Source organism: Hyaena hyaena, unplaced genomic scaffold, assembly GCF_003009895.1.
Source record: "Hyaena hyaena isolate Hyena2069 unplaced genomic scaffold, ASM300989v1 scaffold_466, whole genome shotgun sequence".
In the NCBI taxonomy this organism is placed as follows: Eukaryota; Metazoa; Chordata; class Mammalia; order Carnivora; family Hyaenidae; genus Hyaena; species Hyaena hyaena.
Window position 1 is genome coordinate 789024 of NW_024081099.1, and position 27267 is coordinate 816290.

At 37.2% G+C, this 27267-nt stretch overlaps 1 protein-coding gene across 5 annotated transcripts in view; it reads left to right on the top strand.

Moving 5' to 3' along the window:
* The first annotated feature begins 8654 nt into the window (after positions 1 to 8654).
* Positions 8655 to 27267, top strand: part of USP53 (ubiquitin specific peptidase 53) — a 65655-nt gene continuing 47042 nt past the window's right edge. For 3 of the 5 annotated variants that reach the window (XM_039253825.1, XM_039253828.1, XM_039253830.1), the window contains exons 1-2: positions 11512 to 11552; positions 24506 to 25187. In XM_039253825.1, the coding sequence (XP_039109756.1) occupies positions 25044 to 25187 (144 nt within the window). In that variant the 5' untranslated portion in view covers positions 11512 to 11552; positions 24506 to 25043. Of the gene's footprint in view, positions 8879 to 11511; positions 11553 to 24505; positions 25188 to 27267 lie in introns of those variants that run through there. The other 2 variants (XM_039253826.1, XM_039253829.1) reach the window with 2 other exon arrangements.

The window sequence follows — 27267 nt, forward strand, 5'->3', positions numbered from 1 at the left end:
AGCCTGGCTGGCTCAGTTGGTGGAGGCTGAGACTCGATCTCAGGGTTCTGAGTTCCAGCTCCATGTTGGATGTAGAGATTACCTAAAAATTAAAAAAAGAATTTAAAAAAGAGTCATATTGTCCCTGGATTCTAATGTTTTGGCACAATTATGTTTAGGATATAATGAATAAATAATCACTCCCAAGTCTCTTTTGGGGGGTAAGATACTCTGTCTTGCTTAAAGAAATTAGGCCTCTGGAGGTCATAAACAGGGGAAGGAGCTGATTCCTCTATGAGCTGATGCTAAAATAATGAAGAGTTCACGGAAATGCAATCTACCTGAAATAACCTTTTCTTCTTTTCCACCTTACCTTGAAAGAGCAGGCAGGAATACTTTCCAATTTCCACTGTCAAGCTTAATTTTAAAACTCACTTTCTAATATCCATTTTACCTTAATTCCACCTGTGAGAAAAATTGGGAGTAATGAAGACTCTACAACATAGCTGGTTCGCCTTAGATCCCAGGCCTCCTGGGCAAGACTCTGGTCTGGTCCATACAGCACTCCAGGCTCCATACTTACTTTGGAACATAAAGTCAAAGGTGAACATGGGCCACATTTACTTGAGAAAAATATTCTTTGCTTCTGATATATACAAAGAGATATGAACACAGGATATGATTACAGTCAGTTTTCCCACAATCTCATCAAAATAATAAAAGCACATAAGCTTATCATAAACTTAACAAACTTATTGAGGTATAGACTGAACGTATGTGTCTCCTCTAAAATTTGTATGCTGATATCCTAACCTGCACTGTGCTGGTATTAGGAGGTGGGGCCTTTGGGAGGTGATTGGATCATAAGGGTTTAGCTCTCATGAGTGGGATTACTGCCATTATAAAAAAGACCCCAGAGAGCTCCCTCACCTCCTCCCTCGTGTAAATACACAGTGAGAAGATAGCCATCTGTGAATCAGGAAGTGGGTTCTTACCACACACTGAATCTGCTGACAGCTTGATGTTGGATTTCCCATTTTCCAGAACTTGAAAAATAAATTTCTGTGGTTTATAAACTACCCAGTCTATGATATTCTGTTATAGTCATCCAAACAGACTAACACACATAGCAACACAGAAAAATTACCATATTTTCAGATGCATATATGTATAAATGCATTAATTATGGTTAATGAGCATAATTATCAGAATGTATTAGACTATGTCATTTGTATAATTCCATACCCTGATGTTTACTTAAGTGTTTTCTTGTTAGCATAGCAAAGGGATATTAATATTTTAGATACAATAATAATAAGAATCAGCAATGAACAAGTTATTATTTTGCCAAATATAATCCACCAGTACTACGTTAATAGCATAATAAAACACTCTTTGGTTTAATTTTTTTAATGTTTCATTTATTTCTGAGAGAGAGAGAGAGAGAGCAGGGGAGGGTCAGAGAGAAAGGGAGACACAGAATCTGAAACAGTCTCTAGGCTCTGAGCTGGCTGTCAGCACAGAGCCCGACGCAGGGCTTGAACCCACGAACCATGAGATCATGACCTGAGCTGAAGTTGGATGCTTAACCAACTGAGCCACCCAGGTGCCCCAACATTCTTTGGTTTAAATAAATGACCAACAAAGAACTTCAGACACTATCTTGAAATATTCTAGAGCAATTCCCTCATTTACAGAATGGAAGCTTAGATCAGAGAAGTGAAGAAATTAGCCCAACCTTATATTGCACATCTAAAATTAGGACCCAAGGGGCACCTGGGTGGCTCTGTTGGTTAAGCATCCAACTTTGACTCGGGTCATGATCTCATGGTTTGTGAGTTCAAGCCCTGCATTGGACTCTCTACTGTCAGTGCAGAGCCTGTTTTGGACCCTCTGTCTTCCTCTCTCTCTTCTCCTCCCTCTCTTTCTCTCAAAAATAAAAACATTAAACAATCAATTTATTGAAAAAAAAAATAAATAAATAAAATAAAATTGAACCCAAGAATCCTGCTTCTGATCTCACATTCCTTATATTATTATATTCTCTCTACTATCTCAGTTAAGAATACAATCCACACACCTTCTGGCTGCATCCTGTAAATAATTTCATATTGATCTATAACTATATGGATACAGCCTTATATAATTGGTACATCTCATTTATTAACCACAGAGAATTAAAACTGTGACTAGGGGTAGTGTTAGTAAAATGTGCAGCCAAAGACTAATGGCCTTTTTACAACGTTAGGAAGTTTTTAATCAGTGAAAAATTGTTAATGTGGTAATATCAAACAAAAATGAATATTTGTTCTAACCGGAAGGGAATAAATTTCTATCCTATAATGAAAAGTAAACTATTCCTTCTACTAAAACCCTCTTGCTCACATCTTTCAAACTATAGTTGTGTTCTGTTAGGAGGTCTTAGGAATCCATTTAATTGGTTATGATCAGAAGATTTTCAGATGAAATAGAAAGGAATAAAATACCAGAGTGCGTCACTCATAGTAATAATCTTATTTAAGAAACTATTGGTTTTGTTTTCTATATATGTCCATGTGAACTGAATCATAGTGTAAAATATACTGCTTTCTCTCCGTTGCAGTCTACAATGTTTGAGAGCTACTGTTCTATCTCTTGCTAGCTGCTGTTTGATATTGAAATGTCAGCACAGTTTTTAACAACTGAAATGGCTTCTTTGTCACATTGAAACTATTACAACTAATTCAATAAAGAGAATTATTCAGAATTAAAAGGATTTGAAACAGGAACAGAACAAAACATGTAGAAAACAATTTAATCAGAAAACTTTTATTTTAAAATGTAGAACGTCTTTAACATACATTCCTGGGATATTATTTGCCAAAAGTTGGATTGTTTGTTTTCCCCCAACACAATTTCAGTTTTAGGGTTTGTTTTACATGTAAGAGGATGAAAGACTCAAGAATACTAATGGTTGAGAATTAGAAATAAATTCAGTACTTCAGAATTTGTTTTAGATATACCTATAATTCTTTGAAGTATTTCTATCATTGAATATTTATCAACAATTTTATTACTTTATTAAAAAATGTTTTATTTTCCTTTTTCCTTTTTGACTGTGATGTGAATTTCAATAAGGAAGTTCAACTTGAAAACACTGGTGCCCTGAATATTTTTGTCATCTTTACAAAGAAAAGTGCTCTCCAGGACAACTTCCTTTGGGTTCAGTGCTTCAGCAATATTCTATGAGCAAAAGACACAGTGTTTTGTACTATTGTATTTCTTTAAGAACTACTTTAAACACAAGTCAGTCCAAGATATAAAGGTGTGTGTGTGCGTGCATGCGTGTGTGTGTGTGTGTGTCTGTGTGTACATGGCTTAGCTGAGAAAATAAATTTGGTAAATTTCCAAACATCTTAGTGTTTCTCATAAAGTCAGAGTACTGCCATAGATATCACAATTCAGAAAAGAAAATCTTTACTTATGGAATGTTCTTGACTTCTTCCTTGTGTTCCCCTTCCCTTGTCTTTCAAAAGGGTACAAGGATGCCAAGTATATTTATCACCATACTTGAATTTAGAAGCTATTTCAGGGAAAATATTTCGCACCAGGCCAATTCTAAGTGTTGAGGAATTGGGTTTCAGCTTTGGTTCTACCAGCATCTAGCGTGAGCTTGGGTTAACTTTACTTCCCTGAGCTTACGTTTTTTCATCTGTACAATGAGAGACTCTAAAAAACTAACCTCTAAGATCCTTTCCGTTTCTATTTTTAAAAAATTTTTTAATGTTTATTTATTTTTGAGAGATACAGAGCATGAGTGGGGGAGGGGTGAGAGAGAGGGAGACACAGAATCTGAAGCAGCCTCCAGGCTCCGAGTTGCCAGCACCGAGTCGAGTCCGTGGCGGGGATCAAACCCATGAACTGTGAGATCGTGACCTGAGCCAAAATCTGATGCCTAAGCGACTGAGCCACCAAGGCGCCCCAGATCCTTCCCCTTTCTAAGAGACTTATCCTTTCCAGCTAAAGAAACTTACAAGTAAAACATGCTGTAAAACTTGTTTATAAAAAATTAAAAAGAAATTATATTTATGCACAAACCATATTTGAGCTAATTGCAAAAATTTGTTTTAATTTTTCAGAGTCACATTTATTTTTCCAGAAGTGGACACCAAAAGTGCGTCCTGAATTCAGTTTCATGGATGGTTTATGAAACCTGTTGCTGCATTTTCCAGGGACATGTTGATGAGTCCATTGCCCGTGAATATAGATAAGAGCCTCCTTAGATGAAGGTCCACATGAGGGAAAAACATTTTAGGTGATGACAGAAAAACGTTTTCCTGTTACTGATAACTTAAATATCATATCCATTTTTAATTTTAGATCAGAGCCAAACAAGTTTAAGCTACATTCTGCTGCATATTTTTGTTCTTCTGCTCCCATTCTTTCTGTTCTACTTGTATTATAATCTCATAGCTCTGATTCTTATTATTTATATTTGATCACTACTTTATATGTTTGAACTCATTTTATTATTATTATTCTTTAGATTTCACTTTAAATCCCATGTAGGATGATATGAAGTATTTTAAATGAATGAATTGATTAGCTTAATATTTACTAGGCCTTCAAAGATTATTGAGAGAACTGAATATTTTTAGTTTGAAAAAACAAAAATGTCTTCAAAGTTAAATAGTGTCTTATAGAAAAGAGAATATAGATTTCTGTTGCTATGAAGGACAAATATATGGAAATTACAGGTAGATTTCAATTACAGTTAGATTTCAATTCACTGTGATGAAAAGTTCTTAACAGTCTTAAAAAGGAATAGGCTGTCCCAGAAAGCATCACGTTTTCTATCATGTTAGTTCATTTGAACAGAACTTGGACAACTAGTGGTGGGGATGATCCTTTAGTGAGTGGGAGGCTGGGCCAGATGTAATCTAATGCCTCCCACATCTTTGTGATTATAATAAAATACATAGTGCAGCAAGAAAAACAATATATAGGTTCTTATAGCATCACATTACATTGATGACAACAGTACTGGTAATCATAATAATAGCACTAATGGCCATAATAACACAGTATAGGACTTTACTCGCTTTTATCTGGGTCAGCATCAAAAGACATCATATGTAAGTATTATTTCTCATCACAGTTTTACAGATAAGAAAATTAGAATGTTTCAAGGTGAAATAACATACAAGGGCAATGAAATTGCCTATGCTGATAATAACTCAGCAAAAATTAAGGAGGCCGCTGGTAAACCAGTAACTGTGGTTAACTAGCAAATGTTGACTCTGGTATAGCAGAGGCTTAAAGGATAGGGATGTAGGACTAGTAAAGTTTTGGCTAAGGAAGAACTGGCTATGATTCTGAGGATATTGAATTTGATTTTTTGATATTTAACAAAATGTCATGCTGCAGACCTCTGAGGAATCCAGTGAGCATTTAACTCCTTAATTCTCTATTTTGTAAGAGGATAGAGGACCGTCAGGGACTCTTCTCCCACTTCCTCCTGTATTTACATTATTCTTTCAGACCAGCTACTTTAAAAGGCAACACACACTGCTACAAGCAGGTCTGAGCTCCCATCTTTACAGCTTTGCAACTAGAGAAAAGGTCCAATTCGAAACCCACCCATATACCAATCACTGGGCTAGAAAGGGCGAAATACCTGACTTGGAGCTATGCCCACTTGTGGGTGTGTTATTATTAAAAGCAAGAAAAGACATTCCTAGCTACAAAGTTTTCTAGGTGCGATATGTGGTGCAATGTCCATTTTCCTTTTTCCATTAGTTTGCTTCAGACTACTCTCTTGATGCTTAACTTGTGACCTATTATAAGGCTATAATTTAAAACTCAGTCCTTAGATATGTCAAGAACTGGTAGAAAGTTTGAACTTAGAGGATTTAAAAAGTGTTCAGTCAGGGATTAGGCAAATTCTCAAGCAGGGTGAACTAAAGGGTATTCTTCCGTAATCTCTAAATGAGGAAAGGAGATAGTAGGAGTCTTTGTTATCCACAGTTCAAATTATTTTTCAAGAGTGGCGATAGGGGTAGCCTGTCAGTTACATGTGCAAATAATGATAGTACAATATAATTGTTATCATAGAATTTAAGTCCAAAATGGGTGAAGGAGAGGCAAGTCTGTCTCACAAAGTTATGAAAAGTTCAATGGAGGAGGTAAGTGTTCAATTCAAATGAGATGTGAAGGATCTTGAAAGAACCTGGTAGGATCACAGAAAAGCAAGGAGTTTAGTGTGGCTGGTATGGCATAAATGGGCAATAATGGCAGATGATGTTAAGTCTGGAGCCAGATCGTGAAAGGTCCTACTGGTGATGGGAAGCTTCTGAAAAAAATCTTGGCAGAGGAATATTGTGATCATATTTTCAACTTACAAAAACTATTAATAGAATGTAGGTTGTACTGGAGAGGAAAATAACAAGGAGTGAATGCAATTGTCCAAGTAACATGAGTCAGGAGAGGTGTTAATTACTTGATGGACTAAGACAGTGAGAGTGAAGATGAAGAGTGGATTTGAGATACTTAAGTAGATCAGAGGCAATAGAATTTGATATTAGGACAGAGAAAGTAAGGGAACTGTAATATAGGGGTACTCATGGATTTCTGCCTTGGGTCACTGGGTGCCATTATCTGAAATAGGGAATGAAAATGGGCTAGTTTCCAGATGGGTGGGGAGAGTCACGGCATCAGGAACAGGGAATGGTAAAGATACCAATGGCAATTTAGGACCAAATTAAGGTATCTGTGTAGTATCCAAATGCAGACGCTGTTGCTTAAAATGGTCTAACCTGAAGATACACATCTGGGAATATTTGGTGTACTCGGAAACCTGGTAGCCAAGTCCATGATGGAAAAGAGATTGCTCAAGGATACAAGATGAGTAAGGTCAAATAACAAAAGAAAATGGAGAGTTTGGGAACACAGAAGGCCTTAAGAAAAAATATTTAAAGTGCTTCAGAGACGCAGTTGCAGAACCAAGATTTAGTGGGACTAGGGAAACCAAAGGGAGGGTTAACTATTACTATTTTTTAACACAGAGGTTTTTTTTCTTCTTCCTCCAGAAGTTTTACATTTCTTGAAGCAGGAACTGTGTTTTCACTTTCACTGTATTTCTTTTCATGCGTAATTCAGTGAATATAACAAATGCTCAATAAATTCTCATTCAGTCTCAAGCACAATGCACCCATGTAAATGTAAAATGTTTCTTCGTTTTAATTCTTCAAATAAACTTCTAGTTACCCATGAGTTTACTTAAATCAATTATTACAATCTTTATGTTTATGTTCTGCCTGCACCAGCTTTGAAAGGAGTTCCAAAATTTTATTTACTTTTTATTGAGGGATATTTGATACTAAGATGGTAGTGGGTTTTTTTTTTATCTTCCATTTTTAAAAAAGCAATTTATTACAGAACAAAGTTTAGACCGGTTCCCAAGCAGCAGCTTGTAACTTAATACCTGTTCTAAAGCATAGTAAGGTGGCAGCCAAATTTTTCTTATCACAATTAACCATTAACCGAGTCAACACGAGTATTAAAGCTTCGATTTTATTAACAGTCACGAAACAACCAGTTAGGGAAAACACATTCATGCCAATGGAAGCCATTTAACTGCAAACATCATTTAAAAAAGATTAAAACAAAAATTTTTAAATGTTTTATTTCTGAGAGAGAGAGAGAGAAAGAGAGAGAGAGAGAGAGAGAGCGTGAGCAGGGGAGGGTCAGAGAGAGAGGGAGACACAGAATCTGAAGCAGGTTCCAGGCTCTGAGCTGGCTGTCAGCAGAGTCCGACAGGGGGCTTGAACCCACGAACCGTGAGATCATGACCTGAGCTGAAGTCGGACGCTCAACCTACCGAGCCACCCGGGCACCCTTAAAAAATTTTTTAATGTTTGTTTATTTTTGTGAGGGGGACAGAGCGTGAGCAGAGGAAGGGCAGAGAGAGAGGGAGACAGAATGGGAAGCAGGCTCCAGGATCCAAGCTGCCAGTACAGAGCTGGATGCGGGCTCCAATTTATGAACCTGCGGGCTCGAACTCCAGAACCGTCGGATCATAACCTGAGCAGAAGTCCGATGCTCAACCGACTGAGCCACCCAGGCGCCCCTAACTGCAAACAGGTCATAATGGTTCACAGAAAGCTAAAGGACTTGCGTAGTCTCAAGTAGTTTCCGTACCAGGCGGCGCAGATTATTCTCTCTCAGGTAACAATACTTGCCTAACCTAAAGCTCAATCCTTGGTAGGTCCACGTTCCTGAGCTTAGAAAATACTGACTATAATCAGCAAGAGCACCGGAATAATCACTTCCACTTGAGAATATCTCCTCCTCCCTTCAACACCACACAGCCAACCTGCACGCACCTTCGCCAACAGCTAACAAGCCCTCCCACACCGCCCTTGCCTTAGGGGAAACGTTCAAGCTCTGGCTCTCGCGGGATCTCGCGCCTTGGAGTAAGTCAACTGGATCGCGCGCCCCATCGAACCCCCGCGGGAATACAGTTCGCCAGGTCCGGAAAGCCGGGAAATCGCGGGCGGGGCGGGGTTAGCTCGGTGAGCGTGAAGGCGGGGCCTTTTCCAAGGAGGCGGGGCGGGAGCGAGACTGGGAGTGGGGCGGGTCTCCCGGGACCTGTTGATCGCAGGTGTCACTGCCCCGACTGGCCCTTGGGTGTCGGGGCGTGTGCGCATGCTCCGTGCGCCGGGTCGAGCTCTGGGCGGCGATACCAGACGCCTCTGCTCCAGTTCCCGGTGAACCGCGACTCCGGTGGCAGCTGTTAGTGTCGACGGGGTGTTGGCGTGAGGCAGAGCTGGGCCAGCGGGAGGTAGCTCTTCGGAAGTGGAAGGCCGGTATTTCTCTACCTGCACCGCACGCTCCTCTCGTTAGGAGGGCAGAGCTCAAGGTAAGTCTCCGAAACTAGTCCCTAGATAGAGATCCAAAGACCTGAGAGCCCGGGCCTGGGTGGGAGACCCCAGTTCCAGCGCCAGACCGTGTCTCCCTAGCAGCGCTGCGACATCCTCCGCCCCTGCTCCGCGGACTCTCAGCCTGGGTTCAGGCACCCGGGGGCACGAAGCCTGCCCGCCTCCTTCCCGCCACGTCCCGGCCCTGGCGGAGATGCCTCTGGGCAGGCTGGAGGCGCGCCGGAGGCGAAAGGAGGTGCTGTATTTACTGGGTCGTGGCTGTTCTTGCTGCTGTGTTTGAGGACGGGCAAGAGGCAGAACCTGGAGTGCAGCTGGGTGCGTTGGGATTATGAATATACGCTAATTTGTTCCCTGCCCCTTGCTTGCGGAGCCACTCCCGAGCAGCAGTTTTATAAAGGGGTCTAGATGGTTCTGTTGCCTTCCTTGGAGAAGAGAGATGACTGGATACGTAAGAATCTCGGGGCTGGTGGTTTCTGGGTGGTAGTAGTAATTTATAAAGTTAATGTTTAGCTTTTAAACAACAACTTATGGGACATTTACCAAACTACTTTTAAATGTCGTTGGAGAACAGGAAGTACTTGTACAGGTGTACGAGGGAGGCTTTCTAAAGGTTGCAATCTGAGCGTGTTCTGAGGTTTTCTTATCCTGCTGCATGGTTTTCTGTATCAGTGCAAAGTCTGATTAATTATTAGTGCTTGCAAATGCTTGCAAAATGTACTGCAAGGCTTTATTTGTTAGACAGCAGAGTATGCCAAAATGTTTCCTTATCTGGAAAAACATATATATTTTTGTACTGGATTTTGTACTGGATCAAGGCTGTTTGTGAGGAATGTTTAAACTTAGGAAGTTCTTTGTGATTAGGGTCTGATTCACTTTTAACTCTGTTCTTTATTAAAAAAACATAGCTAATTCTCAGTGATTAAAAGAAGTAACAAGTGCTAACGCAAAAATCCGATTGAAATGAATTTTTGGCTAAATGGATACTTGCATGTTAGTTTAATTTTCTATTTTCGGTTTCCTGATGATGGCCTAGGTAAAGCTCCTTCATCCTGTGAAGGAGAAATCAGAAAAACAAAGCTTACTTTTTAAAAGTAATATATGCTTTATCTGCCATTGTCATAAGAATTAAAATAGACAAACTCAACTGTAAGTTAGAGTTAATTATAGTCTGGGGAAAAAACACAGATTTTGTTTTTGTTTTATGTTTTGGAGGCTCTTAATAGGAGCTTTTTGGACAGTTTGTCTAGGCTCGTGATTACTGGTGATTTATTTAAGTTTGCTCATAAGTTAAACTCATTGGTAGTTATGTGTATTTTTTCCTACAGTGTAGAAAATAAGTAACCAAGAACAGACCTTTTTTTTCTCTATTAATTAAAAAACTTTTTATAAGCATATGTAGGTTGTATGTAGTTCATGAAACCTGGCACTAGTAGTCAACCCATAAATATTCTCTAGAAGATATAGAAAGTAGTTTTTTAAAAGATAGCTATTTCAATATGGGAGGGAATCCCTTTTCCACATGGTTTGTTCTCTTTCTTAAAAATGAAAATCTCAAAAAAAATGAAAATCTCTTTTCAAAACCTTTTATGATTTTAGAGGGTATTGTGGTTCAAGATTTTTTTTTTTATATTATTTAGTGCCAAATAAACGTTTCTTTTAAACTCTACTACCAAGAAACAATATTGGAATTATGGTTTAGAAGTTTGGTTTAGCAAGACAAAGTTAAAGAATGAAAATTCTGATTTATTTTAAGGTTATGTATACATTAAAAAGTCAAAATCAGGGTTATTTTCCCTGTTGATACTGTTTGGAACTCGCTCACCTACCACGGTAGGGAGGATGTTGCCGTACCCTACAATTTTCCAAAAGTATGTTTGAAATCTATACGCTGGTACATTAAGTTATCCCACAAAGATGTTTAGTTACTACAATACTGAGCAGATCTTGTTATTTGACAGCTTTAACTATAAGGGTGTTTCTTAATTATAGATCTGAAAGACGACCTACAGCGAGGTCGTTTACATAGTGCATCTGAAAGTATTTTGAATAGAGTGTGCTAGGTGTGCTGCGGCCCAGAAGATTGTCAGTCTGGTCTACTGGTACTCATGAGCTCTTGGATTAAGGAACAAATGTATGTCATCTTTGGAGTACTTGCGGTAGATTAGTGATGATACAGATATAGCATAAGTATTATTATAATTTTGTACAAATGTAATGATTTTAGAAAATTTTGCATTACAATATATGCACATAGTAGGAACAAGAAATAGATGCAGCCTGTTCTACCACAGATAAAATCTTCAAAGGTTATTTAAACTTTAAATAACTTCATATCTTAGTCTTGGTAAATTATTATGATCTTTTTAAAGATAATAGAATATTATATATAAAGAGACGGGTGGTGCTCTTTAGGTAAGAAATAACTTTAAAAAAAAATTTTTTTTTTAATGTTTTACTTATTTCTAGGAGAGAGAGAGAGACAGCATGAGCAGGGGAGGGTCAGAGAGAGAGGGAGTCACAGACTGAAACAGGCTCCAGGCTGTGAGGTGGCAGTCAGCACAGAGCCCGACGCGGGGCTCAAACCCATGAACCGCGAGATCATGACCTAAGCGAAAGTCGGACGCTTAACCGACTAAGCCACCCAGGCGCCCCTAGGTAAGAAATATCTTTTATTTGCTTCTCCAAGTTAACCCATATCCTCTCTCAGGAGTTCTTTTTTTTTTTTTTTTTAATTTTTTAATGTTTTATTTCTGAGAGAGAGAGAGACAGCGTAAGCAGGGGAGGGTCAGAAAGAGAGGGAGATACAGAATCTGAAACAGGCTCCAGGTTCTGAGCTGGCTATCAGCACAGAGCCCGATGCGGGGCTCGAACTCAGGAACTGTGAGATCATGACCTGAGCTTAAGTCGGACGCTTTACCAACTGAGCCACCCAGGCGCCCCTCAGGAGTTCTTAAAGTAGGGTCCAAGATTAGAACTGTAGTCTGTGACTACAATTGAATTTTAATGTAATTGATTCTTTTGTAATCTTATGATCAATTTTTCTTTCTCTCTCTCTCTCTGTCTTTCAATGTTATGAATTTTATTTTATGCATTTACAAACATTCATTTTTCCAAGGAGTCCAAAGGCCTCATTAGGCCACCAAAAGTGTCTGTGACATACACAAAAATGCTACAAACCATTGCATGTGGTTGAAGAATTTTTGTTTTATGAGTCACTTCGGAAAAGTTGCTGCTTATATTCATATTTGTAATTCATCAGAAAATAAAATATTATGCAACATAAACCATATTTTAGTATCTAAGCTATCATTTCGGTTATCTGAATTGTCATATTTTTTAATTAATTTGGTATTAAAATTTTTTTTTATGTTTATTTATTTTTGAGAGAGAGACAGAGCACAGGCAGGAGAGGGGCAGAGAGAGAGACACAGAATCCAAAGCAGACTCCAGGCTTTGAGCTGTCAGCACAGAGCCTGACACTGGGCTTGAACCCACGAACCATGAGATCATGACCTGAGCTGAAGTCGGATGCTTAACCGACTGAGCCACCCAGGTGCCCTTAATTCGGTATTTTTGAACACATTTTATAAATGTAGCTTCTGTTTAATTGTGTTTTGTATATACTGACTTGCAGAAAGTAGTTTGAAGAAATATTTTCCCCTTGGAATTTGGAAGTTTCCAAATTTTTCTTCCTTTCTGTGATTTTCTGAGTTAGCAAATTTATTCAATGAACATTTATTGACCTGTTGTATGCTAGGCACTAGAAAAATCAAAAATAATGAGACAAAGCTAAAGTAGTCAGAAATATGAATTCTTCCTTTTCTGAGCCTCAGCCTGTTCTCAATCCTCCCCCAACTAAACTGAGTTTCCAGAGATAAAAGAGTCTTTGTTTTCTTATACCATTGCCTTTGTAAGATGCCGCTTCTCTTCCTCCCATTACCCTGTCAACTTACAGGTCACCCAGACCACACCTGTGAAGTATTTTCTAATCTAGCAAAGGACAGTAGATTATTTCGTTTTTGTGTTATGACTGCACTTCGTACATTTCTTTTAAAAACCTGTACTGTGTTTCTGTAGAGGGAAGACAGAGTAAGGGAATCTGGAGAGGATGGAATGTGTACTTTTGTCTTAAGTGTAAGGGGAGTATCACGTGGACAGCACAAAGGGTGGGAGGCAGGCAGGCAGGGGAACTTTCTCTGGGACCCAGAGACATGATGAGAGCAGTGTCTGATGTATTTTTGGTGCTCTAGTTATTTTTTATGGCTAGATGGATTATGTTATTTGTGAATTTAAAATTGTCATTAAGGAAGTTTGTAGTTATTTTTCTGAAACGTGGTACATAGGTTGAGTTTTTCTAAACTAAATCTCATTTGTTTACATTGTTATTCCATAGTTGCTTTCCATTTATTTCTGATGCATTGCCTTCTAATGTTTTAACTTAGTTTCTCCTTCTCTAGTCCAAAAGGTTGTAAATGAATGTTTAAAACAATACTGTGATGAATCCACTTGTAAAGTGAAGCATTCCCATTTTTTTGTACATTAGAATTTTTCATGTTAAGTTTTCTTAAAGTAGGATAGCTCTGTAAATGAAATTGTTTTATATTCTCCTAAGAATAACTTACAGATATTAAAATTTAGAAATTGATACTTTATTGTACAATTTATCTGATCTTATTAAGGCTATAGTCAACATTGATACATCAGTGTAAGGAAATGGAGAAAGATAGCAAAATGATATATAAAATATCATATAAGATAGCTTTTACTTTCTTTTCAAATGTTTTATTAAAAACCATTTACCTAGGGGCGCCTGGGTGGCTTAGTCGGTTAAGCGTCCGACTTTCGCTTAGGTCATGATCTCGCGGTTCGTGGGTTCGAGCCCCGCGTCGGGCTCTGTGCTGACTGCCAGCTCAGAGCCTGGAGCCTGTTTCAGTCTGTGACTCCCTCTCTCTCTGACCCTCCCCTGCTCGCGCTGTCTCTCTCTCTCCTAGAAATAAATAAAAAAATATTAAAAAAAAAAAAAAAAAAAACATTTACCTCAAAGGTAGTGTTGTTGCTGTCATTATAATTAGCTTATATTTATTGAATGCCTGCTTCTTTGGGGGCATTTATTAGGTATTTTATACATGGTTTATGACACTTAACAACTGTGAACCTTTTTATATGATTATAGATTATGTAACTGATATGATTTTAATGACCAAATAGTTGAGTAATGTTCTGTGATGCTAAAAAGCTTTATCAGAGGTGGAATAAATAATTATGGGACATGTGAGGTCAGTATCAGACCATAGATTCTGTCCTTGTCAAGAACCTATCAGGGCATTCTTTATCCACCAGATGTTTTCTAAACTTTTTAGCCTGCCAACTAAACTCTTGCTCCTCTCATGGTAGCCTTCCCTGTTTTGGGACAAACAGGATGTTGGAACCCTAGAAGATTTTTCCTCCTATATAATATATTGCATAGACCTGAAATAATCCTACCTCCTTGGCAATAGTACTGACAATGATGTAGTTGCCACGTGGTGGGAGATTGTCCTGAGCCCTGATTGCCTAGGTCATCTTTGTTATAGGAATACTGATTTGTTGATTGTAGTGTCACTTTATTTCCTGAGCTTTCTTCAATAAATATTTAATGAGTACTTACCAGATACTGTGCACTGTTCTACATTCCTGGGATTCACTTTGCATTCTAAGATGATTGGGAAGAGAAACAATAATAATCCCAAGTCAGTTATATAGTATATAAGATGATGGTAAATGCCAGGAGAAAAGAAAAGGTGAAGCAGGGTAAGGGGAGTTGGGAGTGTGGAGTGGAGGTTGTGATGGGTTGCAATTTTAAATCAATATAGGCCTCTTTTAGAAGGTGTTTTTGAGCAAAGCAATCATGAAGGGAGCCAGGGAGAAGTCATGTGGTCATCAGGCAGAAGTGTGTTCTAGGCAGAATAGCCAGTGGAAGGACTCTAAAACAGGTGTTTGAATGGTGTGTTCAGAAATAAGGAGGACACTGATACAACTGTAGTGGAGAAAGTAAAGAAAGGGAAAGTCGAGGTAAAGGTGAAGGGATGGGCAGGTGCGACATAGTAAGAGATATACAGTATTTGAGCTCTGGCACCAGTTTCCTGGCACACAGCTCCTAAAATGCTTGGAATCTCTGGAAGTAATAAATGTATTTTTTTGCATGCTAATGAGATGACTGGTGGTTGGAGGCCCCTAGATAGCCTTAGGAGGGGGGTTGGTTGCCAGGGGGACCAACTGTGTGATTAGAGGAATTGCACTTTCAGCCTGCCCCTCTCCCTCCACTTCCAGGGAAGGGAGTGTGGTGGAGTTTGAGCTAACCACTAATGGCCAGTGATTAATCAGTTGTGCATGTGTAATGAAGCCTCCATAAAAAATCCTAATTGAAGGGATTTGGTGAGCTTTTGGATTGTTGAACATGGGGAGGTGCTGAGAGGGCGGTATGTCTGGAGAGGGCATGGAGTATCCCTTCCTGAATACCTTGCCTCTTTGTCCCATGCTGTTTCTGAGTATCTTTTTATGATAAACCTGAAGTCTAGTCCATAAGCTGTTTTCCTGAGTTCTGTGAATCATGCTAACAGATTAATTGGGTCCATGGAGAAGGTCATGGGAATTCCCAAATTACAGGTGATTGATCAGAAACACAAGAAATAACTCGGGACATGTGATTAGCAGCCGAAGTGGGAGGGATGGTCTTGTGGGACTGAGCCCTTGACTTGGGATTTAACACTGACTTCAGGTAGATAATGTCAAAATTGAGTTAAATTGTAGGTGTTGTGTTGGTGTCCACTGAGAATTGGGGAATGGTTTATTGTGGAGAAACACATCTGGTCTCAGAAGTGGTGGGAGAGTATAGAAAAAAGGTGTTTTTTACTTTTAGCAGGTAGTATAGGGCCTTGTAATCCATTATAAAGACTTTTTGGGTTTTAATCTGAAGGTAATAAAGACCCAGTGAAAGGTTATAAGGAAGGGAATGACATTATGATTTAATTTTAGAAGGATCTTTTCTAGAACCCTCTGTTCTTGAGGGTAGATTTTGAAGCTTAAGGGTAGCACCTAGGAGACAATTAGACTATTCTAGTAATCCAGGCAAGATGTGATGACGAGTAAGATGAGAATAGTAGAATTGGAGGGGGTGAGAATTGGTAGAATTCTGCCAGAATTCTGGCAGAGATAGGTGAGAAAGAAGAGTCAAAGATCATAGCAAGATATTTGTTCTGAGCAACTGGAAAGACAAAGTTACCATCAAATGAGATGAGGGAAAACATATAGATAAAGCAAGAGTTCCATTTTGGGTTTTGTCAAGGCAAAGAAATGTTAGGTTATGCCTGTTTGGCATAATTGGCTTCTGGAGTCATATCTTAAAACAGATTGCTATAAGTCATCGTCTTTAATGTTCATACTCTATATTTTGGATACACATAAACTCAGGTCTTTCTCTAGTTATCAATGGGAACTAATGAGTAGGTAAAAGCCATAAGAGATAAAGCATAGTTCTTTTTTAGACAAAAAGAAACAGAGTTGAAAAGTGCAGAACATTGGAAATTATTAAAATTTGCCGTTTTTGTTTGTGGTGGTACAGCATTTTCTTATGACTTTAATACCATTTTCTGTCTTTGCTTTATAAATTTTCTAGTACACTCTTCTCTAATACCTCCATTTGTAGGGTAACAATGGTTTTGTGTGTCAAAGGATATCTGTTCTTAAGTAACATCTTTCTTACTCTAATCCTTCAACTTATAGAATTGATGATTCCTCTATACTGAATTAGACTTTTAATTCCTTCAACTTGCTATACCTCTTCACCTTGCTATCTAGTTATTGAAAATGAAACCTTGAATACTTTTACTACTTAGGTGAACAGTTGTAATATAAAAATAAAAAGTCTTCAGTGTGTCCTTGAGTTGCTGTATTGCTTATTAGTGAAAAGATGTTAAAATGAAATTTTACTTTACAGTTTGATGGTTAGGCCAGGATACTATTAAGAATATATTTTAGTAGCTTTATTAGCAGTGATTCTATACTTTAGTAGGATTGTGGGTATTTCTGATTTTCCTTATGCAGTATTTCTATGTTATTTTAGAAATCTATGTAATATTTTATCAAAACAAGTCCCAATAAACGTAAAAGAACAAAGGAATTTCATGGCTTTATTAGCTCTTTTATGAGTTTTCTAGGACTGCTATAACAAAGCAGAAAAGACTGAATGGCATAAAACAATAGAACTTTATTCTCTCACAGCTCCAGAGACTGGAAGTTCAAAATCAAGGTTTGGCAGAGTTGTTCTCTTTCAAGGGCTCTAAGCAGAAGCCTTCCTCTCCCTGTTTGGCTTCTGGTGGTGGCTGTCAATCCTTGGTGTTCCCTTACCTGTATCACAGGCACATTCCCTGCCTGTCATTAAACAGTATTCTCTCTGTGTGTTTCTTTCTCTTTTAATGATAACTGCCAGCCTTGTTGGATAAGGGCCCACACTAATGACCTCATCTTAATCTCATTACATCTGCAAAAGCCCTATTTCCAAATGTTCACAGGCACTGGAGGTTAGGACTCTGATATACCATTTGGTGAATACAATTCAATTTGTTTTATAGCTTAATATTCACTTTCAAATCAATTGAAGTAAAGGGAACTCCTCCAAACTCCTTTTTATGAGGCCAGCTTTACCCTGATAACAAAGATAAATAAGGACTACAAGGAAAGAAAATATAAGCCAATATACCTGGCAGGTATAGATGGAAAAGTTCTCAACAAAATATTAGCAAATCGAATTCAGTAGCATATTGAAAGGATCATGTACCATGATCAAGTGGGATTTATTCCTGGCATGCAAGGATGGTTCAATATTTGCAAATCAAAAAATTTCACATACCACATTAAAGAGAAGGAAAAATTAGATGCAGAAAAGCACTTAACAAAATTTAATATCCTTTCAATATAAAATTTCTCAACAAAGTGGGTATATCGGGAATGTGCCTCAATATAATAAAAGCCATTTATGACACGCCCACAGCGGGGGCATCATTGTTAATTATGAAAAGTCCAAAGCTTTTCCTCTAAGATCAGAGACAAAACCAGGGTGCCTGTCTCACCACACCTATTCAACATAGCACTGGAAGTCCTAGCCAGAGCTGTTAGTCAAGAAAAAGAAATAAATGGCATCCAAATAGGAAAGGAAGAAGTGAAACTATCACTAAAACTCCAGCAGGAACTGTTAGAAATAATGCTTGAATTTCGTAAAGTGCAGGATACAAAATCAATGTAGAGAGATCAGTTCCATTTTTATTCAGTCAATTTTATCTGAGCCTAAAACTGCAATATCAAGTTTCTTTTCATTTATTGTTTTCTGGTATGTCATATTTATTTTAATTTTTTATTTGTATGTGTATATACATATATAATTTATATAATGTGTAAATGCAATCGAGATGCATAGTATAGGGTTTTTTTGTACAGGCTTTTTTTTTTCACTTTTGTTTGGCTGCCCATCCCCATTTTAATAAAATATATACACTCTTCCTTGTTCAGAAGATCATATAAAGCATATATATTTTTTCACATGTATTATTTTACCAAAATGGGATTATATTACATTTCTGCATTTTGCCTTTGTCACTCAAAAACACCCTCTTATATAATTATGTCCCTATTTATGAATATTATTTTTGATTCTTATTTATTTGCACCTACCTAATATATCTCAATAAGGTAATACTTTTGGAGGCCATAGATTCTCATTATTGGGGCTTTATGATTGAAGGGTGTTTGTTTTGGGGGTATCCTGATGGCTCAGTCGGTTGAGCGTCCAACTCTTGCTTTCGGTTCAGGTCATGATCCTAGGGTTGTGGGATTGAGCCCCCTGCTGGGTTCCATGCTAAGTGTGGAGCCTGCTTATGATTCTCTATCTCTCTCCCTCTCTCAAGGTAAAAAAAATAAATATGTATGTTTTAAATTTTAATGGCTGTTGACAGGTTGATACAGTATTGTTGCAAGGATATTACAGTATAATTACATTTTTTATTAGTCAGCAATAAGAGAAGGTACTTCTTTCCATTTATCCCTACCAGCAGTGTTTCTTTTAACTTTGCAAGTCTGATAGAAAGAAAGAAAGTACTTTCATAATGCCTCTATGTTGAGGTCTCCAAAATCCCTCACATTCCCAGGTTTGGTGATTTTATAAAACTGAGTACTCAGCATATAGTATTTCCTGGTATGCTTTATTAATTACAGCAAAAAGAAATAAAGCAAAATCAGTAAATGGGGAATGATCATGGGGTGACGTCTGATGGAAATCAGGCACAAGTCTCTCATAGTTGTATTCCAGTGGAGTCACATGAAATACACGAATCCCTCTAGCAACAAATTGTGGTGATATATATAAAATGTTGTCTACCAGAAAGCCGTTTAGAGACTCAGTGCATAGGGTTTTTATTGGGTTAGTGGTCACATAGTTATCCTCTGCCTCATATGTTATGAAAATTCCAGACTTCCAGAAGGAAAACAGGTCAGTTGAAGATAAAACACAGCTCAGGCACAGTGACCAACACTCATTAGTTATTGTGGCGGGAATCCTCCCAAAAATTTAAACTCCAAAAGCCTAAATCTTGCAAGCAGGCCTTTCCGAGATAGCAATCTCTGACCTACTATGTTGTCTTTTTCTTTTTTCTTAAGTAGTTTTATTGAAATGAAATTCACATATCCTACAGTTCACTCATTGAAAGAGTATAATTCAGTAGTTTTTAGTATATTTACAAGAAGGCCGACTTATCACCACAATTTTAGAACATTTTCATCTCCTCAAAAAGAATCTTTGTATCCTTTAGCTCTTACTCTTCCCTTCTCATCTCTATAGCCCCCATTTCTCCAGTCTAAGCAACCACTGATTGTCTCTGTAGATTTCTCTGTTCTGGACATTTTGTATGAATGAAACATCATGCGTGATCCTTCATTACTGGCTTTTTTCACTTAGCAAAATGTTTTCAGTGTTCATCCATACCGTGGTATGAGAAGTACTTCATTTCTTTTTAGGTCTGAATAATATTCTGCTGTTTGAATATGTATACACACATAACACACTCATACCATACGTTGTTTATTCCTTCCAGTAGTTGGTGAACTACTACGTGGGTTGTTTCTACCTTTTGGCTGTTACAAACATTGCTTTGTTAGCTCTTTTCTGCATAATCTCTTATTGAAAGAATAATATAGAATCACATTTGCATTCCTGGAATAAACCCTCCTTGACTATTCTTTTCAGTAGTGTATATCATTCTTTGACACATTGGTAGATTATGTTTGCTAGTGCTTTATTTATAAGTTTTGTATCCAAGTTGAATTAGTCTGAAATTTATCATTTTTAAAAATTTTTTTATTTCCTTTTGAGAGAGTGAGAGAGAGAGACACTGTGTGAGCAGGGGAGGGTCAGAGAGAGAGGGAGATACAGACTCTGAAATAGGCTCCAGGCTCCGAGCTGGCAGTCAGCACAGAGCCCGACGCGGGGCTCGAACCCACGAACTGTGAGATCATGACCTGAGCCAAAGTCGGACGCTTAACCGACTTAGCCACCCTGGCGTCCCTATCATGTTTTGATATTAAAGTTATGTTAGCTTCATGAAATGATTTGGGATGCTTTGTATATTATTTTTCCTGTGGTCTGCAATAATATACCATTAGAATGAACGGTTCTTTAACTTTTAGATAAAATTGAACTTTGAATCCATCTGATCCAGATGCCATTTTCAGTGGGAAAACATTTGTGTCCACATTGTTCTAGGTTTTGAAAATATTTTCTACTTTTTCTTGGCCTAATTTTGTTAATTTGTATTTTGTTAGGAAATTACCTATTCTTTTGGATTTTAAAAGTTATTGCCATAAAATTAAGTGGTATTCTTTTATAATTCTTTTGGTTGCTTATGTATCTGTGGTCATTTCTCATTTTTTCAGTCTCCTTGGTGTCTTTTTCTTTTTTCCCTTAATCAAGCTTGTGAAAATTTTGTCTATTAGTTTTTTACAAAAGTTTATTTTTAGATTTATGTTTTCTTCCTTTCTTTTTTAAATGTTTATTTTGAGAAAGAGAGAGAGCTTGTGTGTTGGGCAGGAGGAGCAGAGAGAGAGACAGACAGACAGAGAATCCCAAGCAGGCTCTATACTCAGCACAGAGCCCGACACAGGTCTCAGTCCCGCCACCCTGGGATCATGACCTGAGCCAAAATCAAGAATTGGACACTTAACTGAGCCACCCAGGTGCCTCCATTTCTATTGTTTGCCTGTAAATAGGCTTGAAAATCTCTCTCTCTCTCTCTTTTTAGTTTAAGGCTTCACAATTTTCATCCTACTTCTTTCCCCACATCACGTGTGGATTTTTTTTTTTTTTTTAGTTATCTAGTCTCTGAGTTTTTTGGTCTTTAATTCTGGAAAAATCTTAGCCATTTCTAAAAGTGCTTAGTCAGTTTATTTTTTTCCTCTTTCTGGGAATTCTTTCAGATAGTATTGACACTTAGATTTCACCAGTGTCTTTTAGCTTTTTCGGAATGTTTATATATTCCACTTCTTTATTCCTTTTTCAGTGCTTTGCAGGAAAATTTCTTGACTTGAACTTACTGCTTCTTAATATGGTTTTCGCTTCTATTCATTTTGCTAGTTAGGTCATTCTTTTCCAAAATTTCAGTAGTTTTTTAAAAAAGCTGCCAAATTCAGTTGGTAGATATTGTTTATTTTAAATTTGTATTTCCTTTGGTCTATTTATTCTGTTTCCTGTGTTATAAAATGTTCAGTTTGCTGCTACTCCTCAAGTGTCTGGTTATCTTTTTCTGGAGTACCAAGTTACAAACCAATAATGTTTACATGAGAAGGGTGAAGCATTAGGCTCTCATTTGTGTTTCTTCAAATGATTTCAGTAAATAGAGGTAGGATGTGAGTAGAGGGGCTTGATTTGGAGTGATGCAGCCTGAGAGAACTTTGTTTTGCCCAGCCTAGGGGCAAATTTTGGGGGGGGGGGGCATGATTTTTTCCAGATCCTACCTACTACACTCTGTGCTATTTGTGAAGTAGGCATGAGAGTAGAATACATAGGAGCCATGCAGGTACCCTTGTTACCAGTTCCCAAACTGGTTGTGCTCTAGTGCTTTCCTGCTGTTACAATGTTATAATCTCCCTTACCCTCCAGATGGCACTAGGGTGGTAGCTGAACTTTGTTGTTTCATTGCATTGTGTGGGGTGGGAATTCTCCGCCCACAGCAATGTGAAGAATGGAAAAGGTCTTAACTAGAGAGCTCTTTTCCAGTCTGTAACACTTGTCCCTCTCTGTTTCTTAGCTGCTGTTTCCCTCCCACTTGAGAAGCCAGTTACTTTGGTGTCCTTAGGTTTCTTTCTGTTTCTAATTTGGATACCTATTGCTTTTGTATAATCTCCACATTTGGGCTGGGGTTAGGGAACGACAGGCGTACACTAGTTTGACATCTTGCACAAGAGTGGAAGCCACGTTATTTTAAAATTATCTGTTTGTTTGTCCTTCACCAAAGTAAGCTCATTAATGAGGTAGGGATTGTTTCACATACCTTAGCACAGTTCATGATGCAAACTTGATGCTTAGTAAAGGATGAAAGAATATCATTTCAATAGGATTCTTCCATTAAAAATACAAATTTATTACCAATATAGAGCTCTCTTGGTTATAAAATTATGCATGTATTAAAAACTTACTTTATATTAAATGTTATATTTAATCATTTATGATTAAATTAATTAAATTAATTAAATAAATTATTTTTTTAATTAAATGATTAAATTAATATGATCATTTAAATGATCATAAAGGGATCATTTAGATCACTTTAGAGAAGGTTGCAACCCACAGAGTTTAAAAAGGAAACAACTAACATAGTATGGTGTTTTAGAATTTTTGAAACATTTAACCTATGTTAATTGGGGCTATTATTGTTATCCTCATTTTATAGATGAAGAAGCTATAAATCAGAAAGGACAAGGATTTATCTAAGACTGAATTGCTACTAAGTGATGAGCTAATATGTGGGTCTGGAAATAAGCCCTGACTTTAATTCTTTAGATAAGATGCTTCTTTATTCCTCAGTTATTTGCTTAGTGGGTATTTGGACATTGGTATTGAACTGATCTATGCCATTCTGTTGTAGGTTTTTGTACTTTGAAAAAGGAAACTCCATGACTTTCACCCAGAGTTTAAAGCGAAAGTCCTTACAGAGGGCTTTCAATACCCCCCATGATCTGTTCCCATCCCTCCTTTTCATCTTCTCTGCTCTTGCTCACATTTTTTCTGCCACATTGGGCTGCTTACTATTTTCCCAACATGCCTAGCATGCTATTCACTCTGCTACGAATGTCTTCTCCCAGGTGGTATCTTCACCTACTTTAAACATTTGTGCAAAGATAATAATTCTCAATTAGACTTTCCACGACTATCCTATTTAAAAGTGCAAACTGTCTCACATTATGTGCATTTTCCATCCTCTTTCCTTGCATTGTTTTTCTGTTGGCACTCAGCACATAACTCTTCTACTACAAGCTACAATTTATTACTCATTGTATTTTTAAAAAAAAATTTTTTTAAATGTTTTATTTATTTCTAGGAGAGAGAGAGAGAGCGTGAGCAGGGGAGGGTCAGAGAGAGAGGGAGTCACAGACTGAAACAGGCTCCAGGCTCTGAGCTGGCAGTCAGCACAGAGCCCGACACGGGGCTCAAACCCACGAACCGCAAGATCATGACCTAAGCGAAAGTCGGATGGTTAACCGACTAAGCCACCCAGGCGCCCCTATTACTCATTGTATTATTGTCCGCCTTTCCTCATTATTAAATTAGTTCAGTGCCTGGCACAGTACCTGGCTCAGTAAATGTTTGTTGAGTGAATGAACATAGGAAGGAAGTTGAATTGATTAAACAAAACTTTGTTAGTAATACTTGTTTGTTTGTTTTTTTTTAATTTTATGTATTTAATCTCTACATCCAACTTAGGGAGCGAACTCATGACCCTGAGATCAAGAATTGCATACTCTTCTGACTTAGCCAGCCAGACACCCCAGTGATACTTGTTTTTAATTAAATCTAAAGTCCTTTTAGTCAGGAGCATGCATTTGTGAATAATGTAGAAATTTAGTTCACTAAGATTTGTTTATCAATTTAAGGCTTGTTCTGAGTTATTTAATGCGTATCAAGTTGTGTAAAATCTCCTGGGTTTCTTGGAAAAATGATATGATTCTGTATAAGAGCATATAATGTCTCTATATGTATTGGTTTTAATAAACACGGCAATTTAGTGTTGACAACAAAGTTAGTACTTTTGAAAATACTATCTGAGATCTAATATAATTCTAGTTTCCTGTAAAATATTTTCCTTATGAAACCACTCACCACTGAAATGTTCAAGTAGGTTGTGATTGATGTCGCATCAGTATTTTTAAAAATTTTTAATGAAGCATAATGTTTTCATTTTTATGTTTTAGAACATTATTAGTTATAATTCCCTTTGATTATATATTTAGTATTTGTGTTCAGATAGTAAAGAAGCAGTTTTCTTGATTAGCCTTTACTTTTATTTAAACATTTATTTTCTTTCTTGTAGATTTGCTTTGAGGTCACATTGTTAAGAAATATGGAGTCACCTTTGATAACTTCACCTGGGAAAGAGAGCCTTCTTTCTTATTAAAAAAAAAACATAAGGAAAACAAATGACCAAAGGAATCTTGCCAAATGCGAACTCAACATCTTTTTGTATCATCTGCTTTTTAAGTCATCAAGACAAATGGCTTGTTCTTTAAAGAAAATTCCTTGTTCTTCAACATTGCTTTTAGCAGTTTAAAAAGTTTTTTTTTTTTACCTTAACTCTACAACTTTCATAAAATTTAACACATAAAAAACTTGAAGGCCCTGTTTAAAATAGCTTTCTGTTTTAGAACTACAATGTTTGTGTACCCTATTTTTGCTTGACAAAGTCGTCAAAAATTTACAGCAACAGGAAAGATATGGACTTGGAAACTTACATTATTGTAATTGACTGCATTGAATTTAAGTGGACCATTCAAGACATCATCCCTTTTATCATCAGAAATATCACATAAATATATAATTCTTAGCTTTAATGTAAACAGAATTTCTTGAAAATGGCATGGGTAAAATTCTTACGGAAACCTGGTGGCAATCTTGGAAAAGCTTATCAACCTGGAAGTATGCTATCCCTAGCCCCTACCAAAGGCTTGTTAAATGAACCAGGACAAAACAGCTGCTTTCTTAATAGTGCTGTACAGGTGAGACCATAATTTCTTGTTAAATTTTCAAAAGTGCTTTTCAAGAAGTCCTTTGTTTAATGTTTCTTGTACTGTAAATTAAGAATAAAATTATTATCTGCAAAGACTTTTTAATATCACTTTTAATGGTATGAAAAATATTTTAACTTGGCATTTTGTTTTTTATTATAAACAAAAGTGCGTGTTATTTGTTTACTATAAATGGGAATGTTTTGGCAATAGAATAATGTATTACTATTATATAAAAACATCTTTTGACTTAAAATATTAACTTAGTAAATTAAAAATATGTTTCTAAAATAATAAAATAATTTTTTTGAATGAACTAATCTAACCACATCCCCCTCCTTTCTTTTGAAATGAATCCAGTGGAATCCCCGTAGATAGCTTGGGTTGAAATGAGAATGTAGTTTTAATTCTCAGGACTCAGACTCCCTTCACTGCCCATTGTGGCTTAAATCGCTTCTGTGGAATCATAATTTGGACACCACTGCTTTAGTGGAATTGAAAATTAATCCATTTTGTCCTTATTGAAATTCTTTTAATTAGCAAATATATACTAACCTTGCTTTTCTTCTTTAGATAAATATCCTTTCTTTTGTTAGGTGTAGTTTTTATTTAGTAGTTTCCGATTTTTTAGGATCCTATGTCCTTCTGACCATTGACCGTATAGTACTAAGGATGAGTAAGATTTAGAATATTGGCGTGTTGTTTTGTTAACTGTAAGCACACCTTAAAATAATTTATTTAAAACAAATCACTTTTTATATATTTTCCATCACATTTTTTCTCTCCCGAAAACTGATAATAAAAAGAGAAATATTGGTTAATTAACTCATTTGGTAAATGAACGTACCTAAGAATATGTCAGGGGCTGGCATCTGACTCAGACTGTGTTCTCAGTTGTCCTCTATGACAGATGTCACACTTAAAAAGTTCTTTAACTCACTCAGGGAATTGGTATTAGGACAGCGTTGTGATATACATTGGGACCCTTGAATGGTGGTCACTGTTTTTCCCTGGCCAAAAGATCCCACTAGCATTAAGTGCTATGAGAAGGGTAGGGAAATATTTATTGAATGGTACTGCATATAGGAAAATATAGTATAATACCAAAAGACTTAGAATGAAATGCTTTTGATTAAATCAGCCTGTGAGAAATGGCTTCTCTCCCAAATCTTTTTCTGTTAACCCTTTGCCAGATCTTTTTTTTTTTTTTCGTTTTTACATTTATATATTTCTCTCTATTTTTGTCCTTTTCTCTGGATCCCAGAATGCAGTATGTAGTTGTGTAAAGGATGCTTACATGGTGCAGAAAATAGAGAAGTATTCCAGTGGCAATATGTTTTTTTAAATGAACATTCCATTGATCTTTACCACGAAGATTATGTATACTCCTCTCCATAGTTACTGCCATGTCTGCTGCTCACCACTCCTTTGTGTAGACCCCCTTATCACTTACTCTCCTTGAAGGGTGTCTTACCATTTCTTGTAGGTCAGATCTGTTGTTAATGAGTTCTTTCAGCCTTGTGTGTCTGGAAAAAATGTTTCAACTTTGTTTTTGAAAGATATTTTTACTCACTAAAGAAGTCTAAGGTTGGCAGTTTTTCTTTTTCAGTACTTTAAAGATTTTGGTCCTTTACCTTCTAGTTTGCATTATTTCTAATCAAAAACTGTCATTTTTTTGTACCTCTGTATGTAATGTGTCTTTATTCTCTGGCTCCTTTTTCACTGGTCTAAAGCAATTTGAGGGGCTCCTGGGTGCTTCGTCAGTTAAGCGTCCAACTTCGGCTCAGGTCATGATCTTGCGGTGCGTGGGTTCGAGCCCCGTGTTGTGCTCTGTGCTGACAACTAGCTCAGGGCCTAGAGCCTGTTTCAGATTCTGTGTCTCCCTTTCTCCCTGACCCTCCTCTGCTCACGCTGTCTTTCTCTCAGAAATAAATATAACATTAAAAAAAATTAAAAAAAAATAAAGTAATTGGATATTGATGTGCCCTGACATAGTTTTCTTCATTTTTCTTGTTTGGGCTCATTGAGCATCTTAGATCTGTGGGTGTATGATTTTACTCAAATTGGGAAT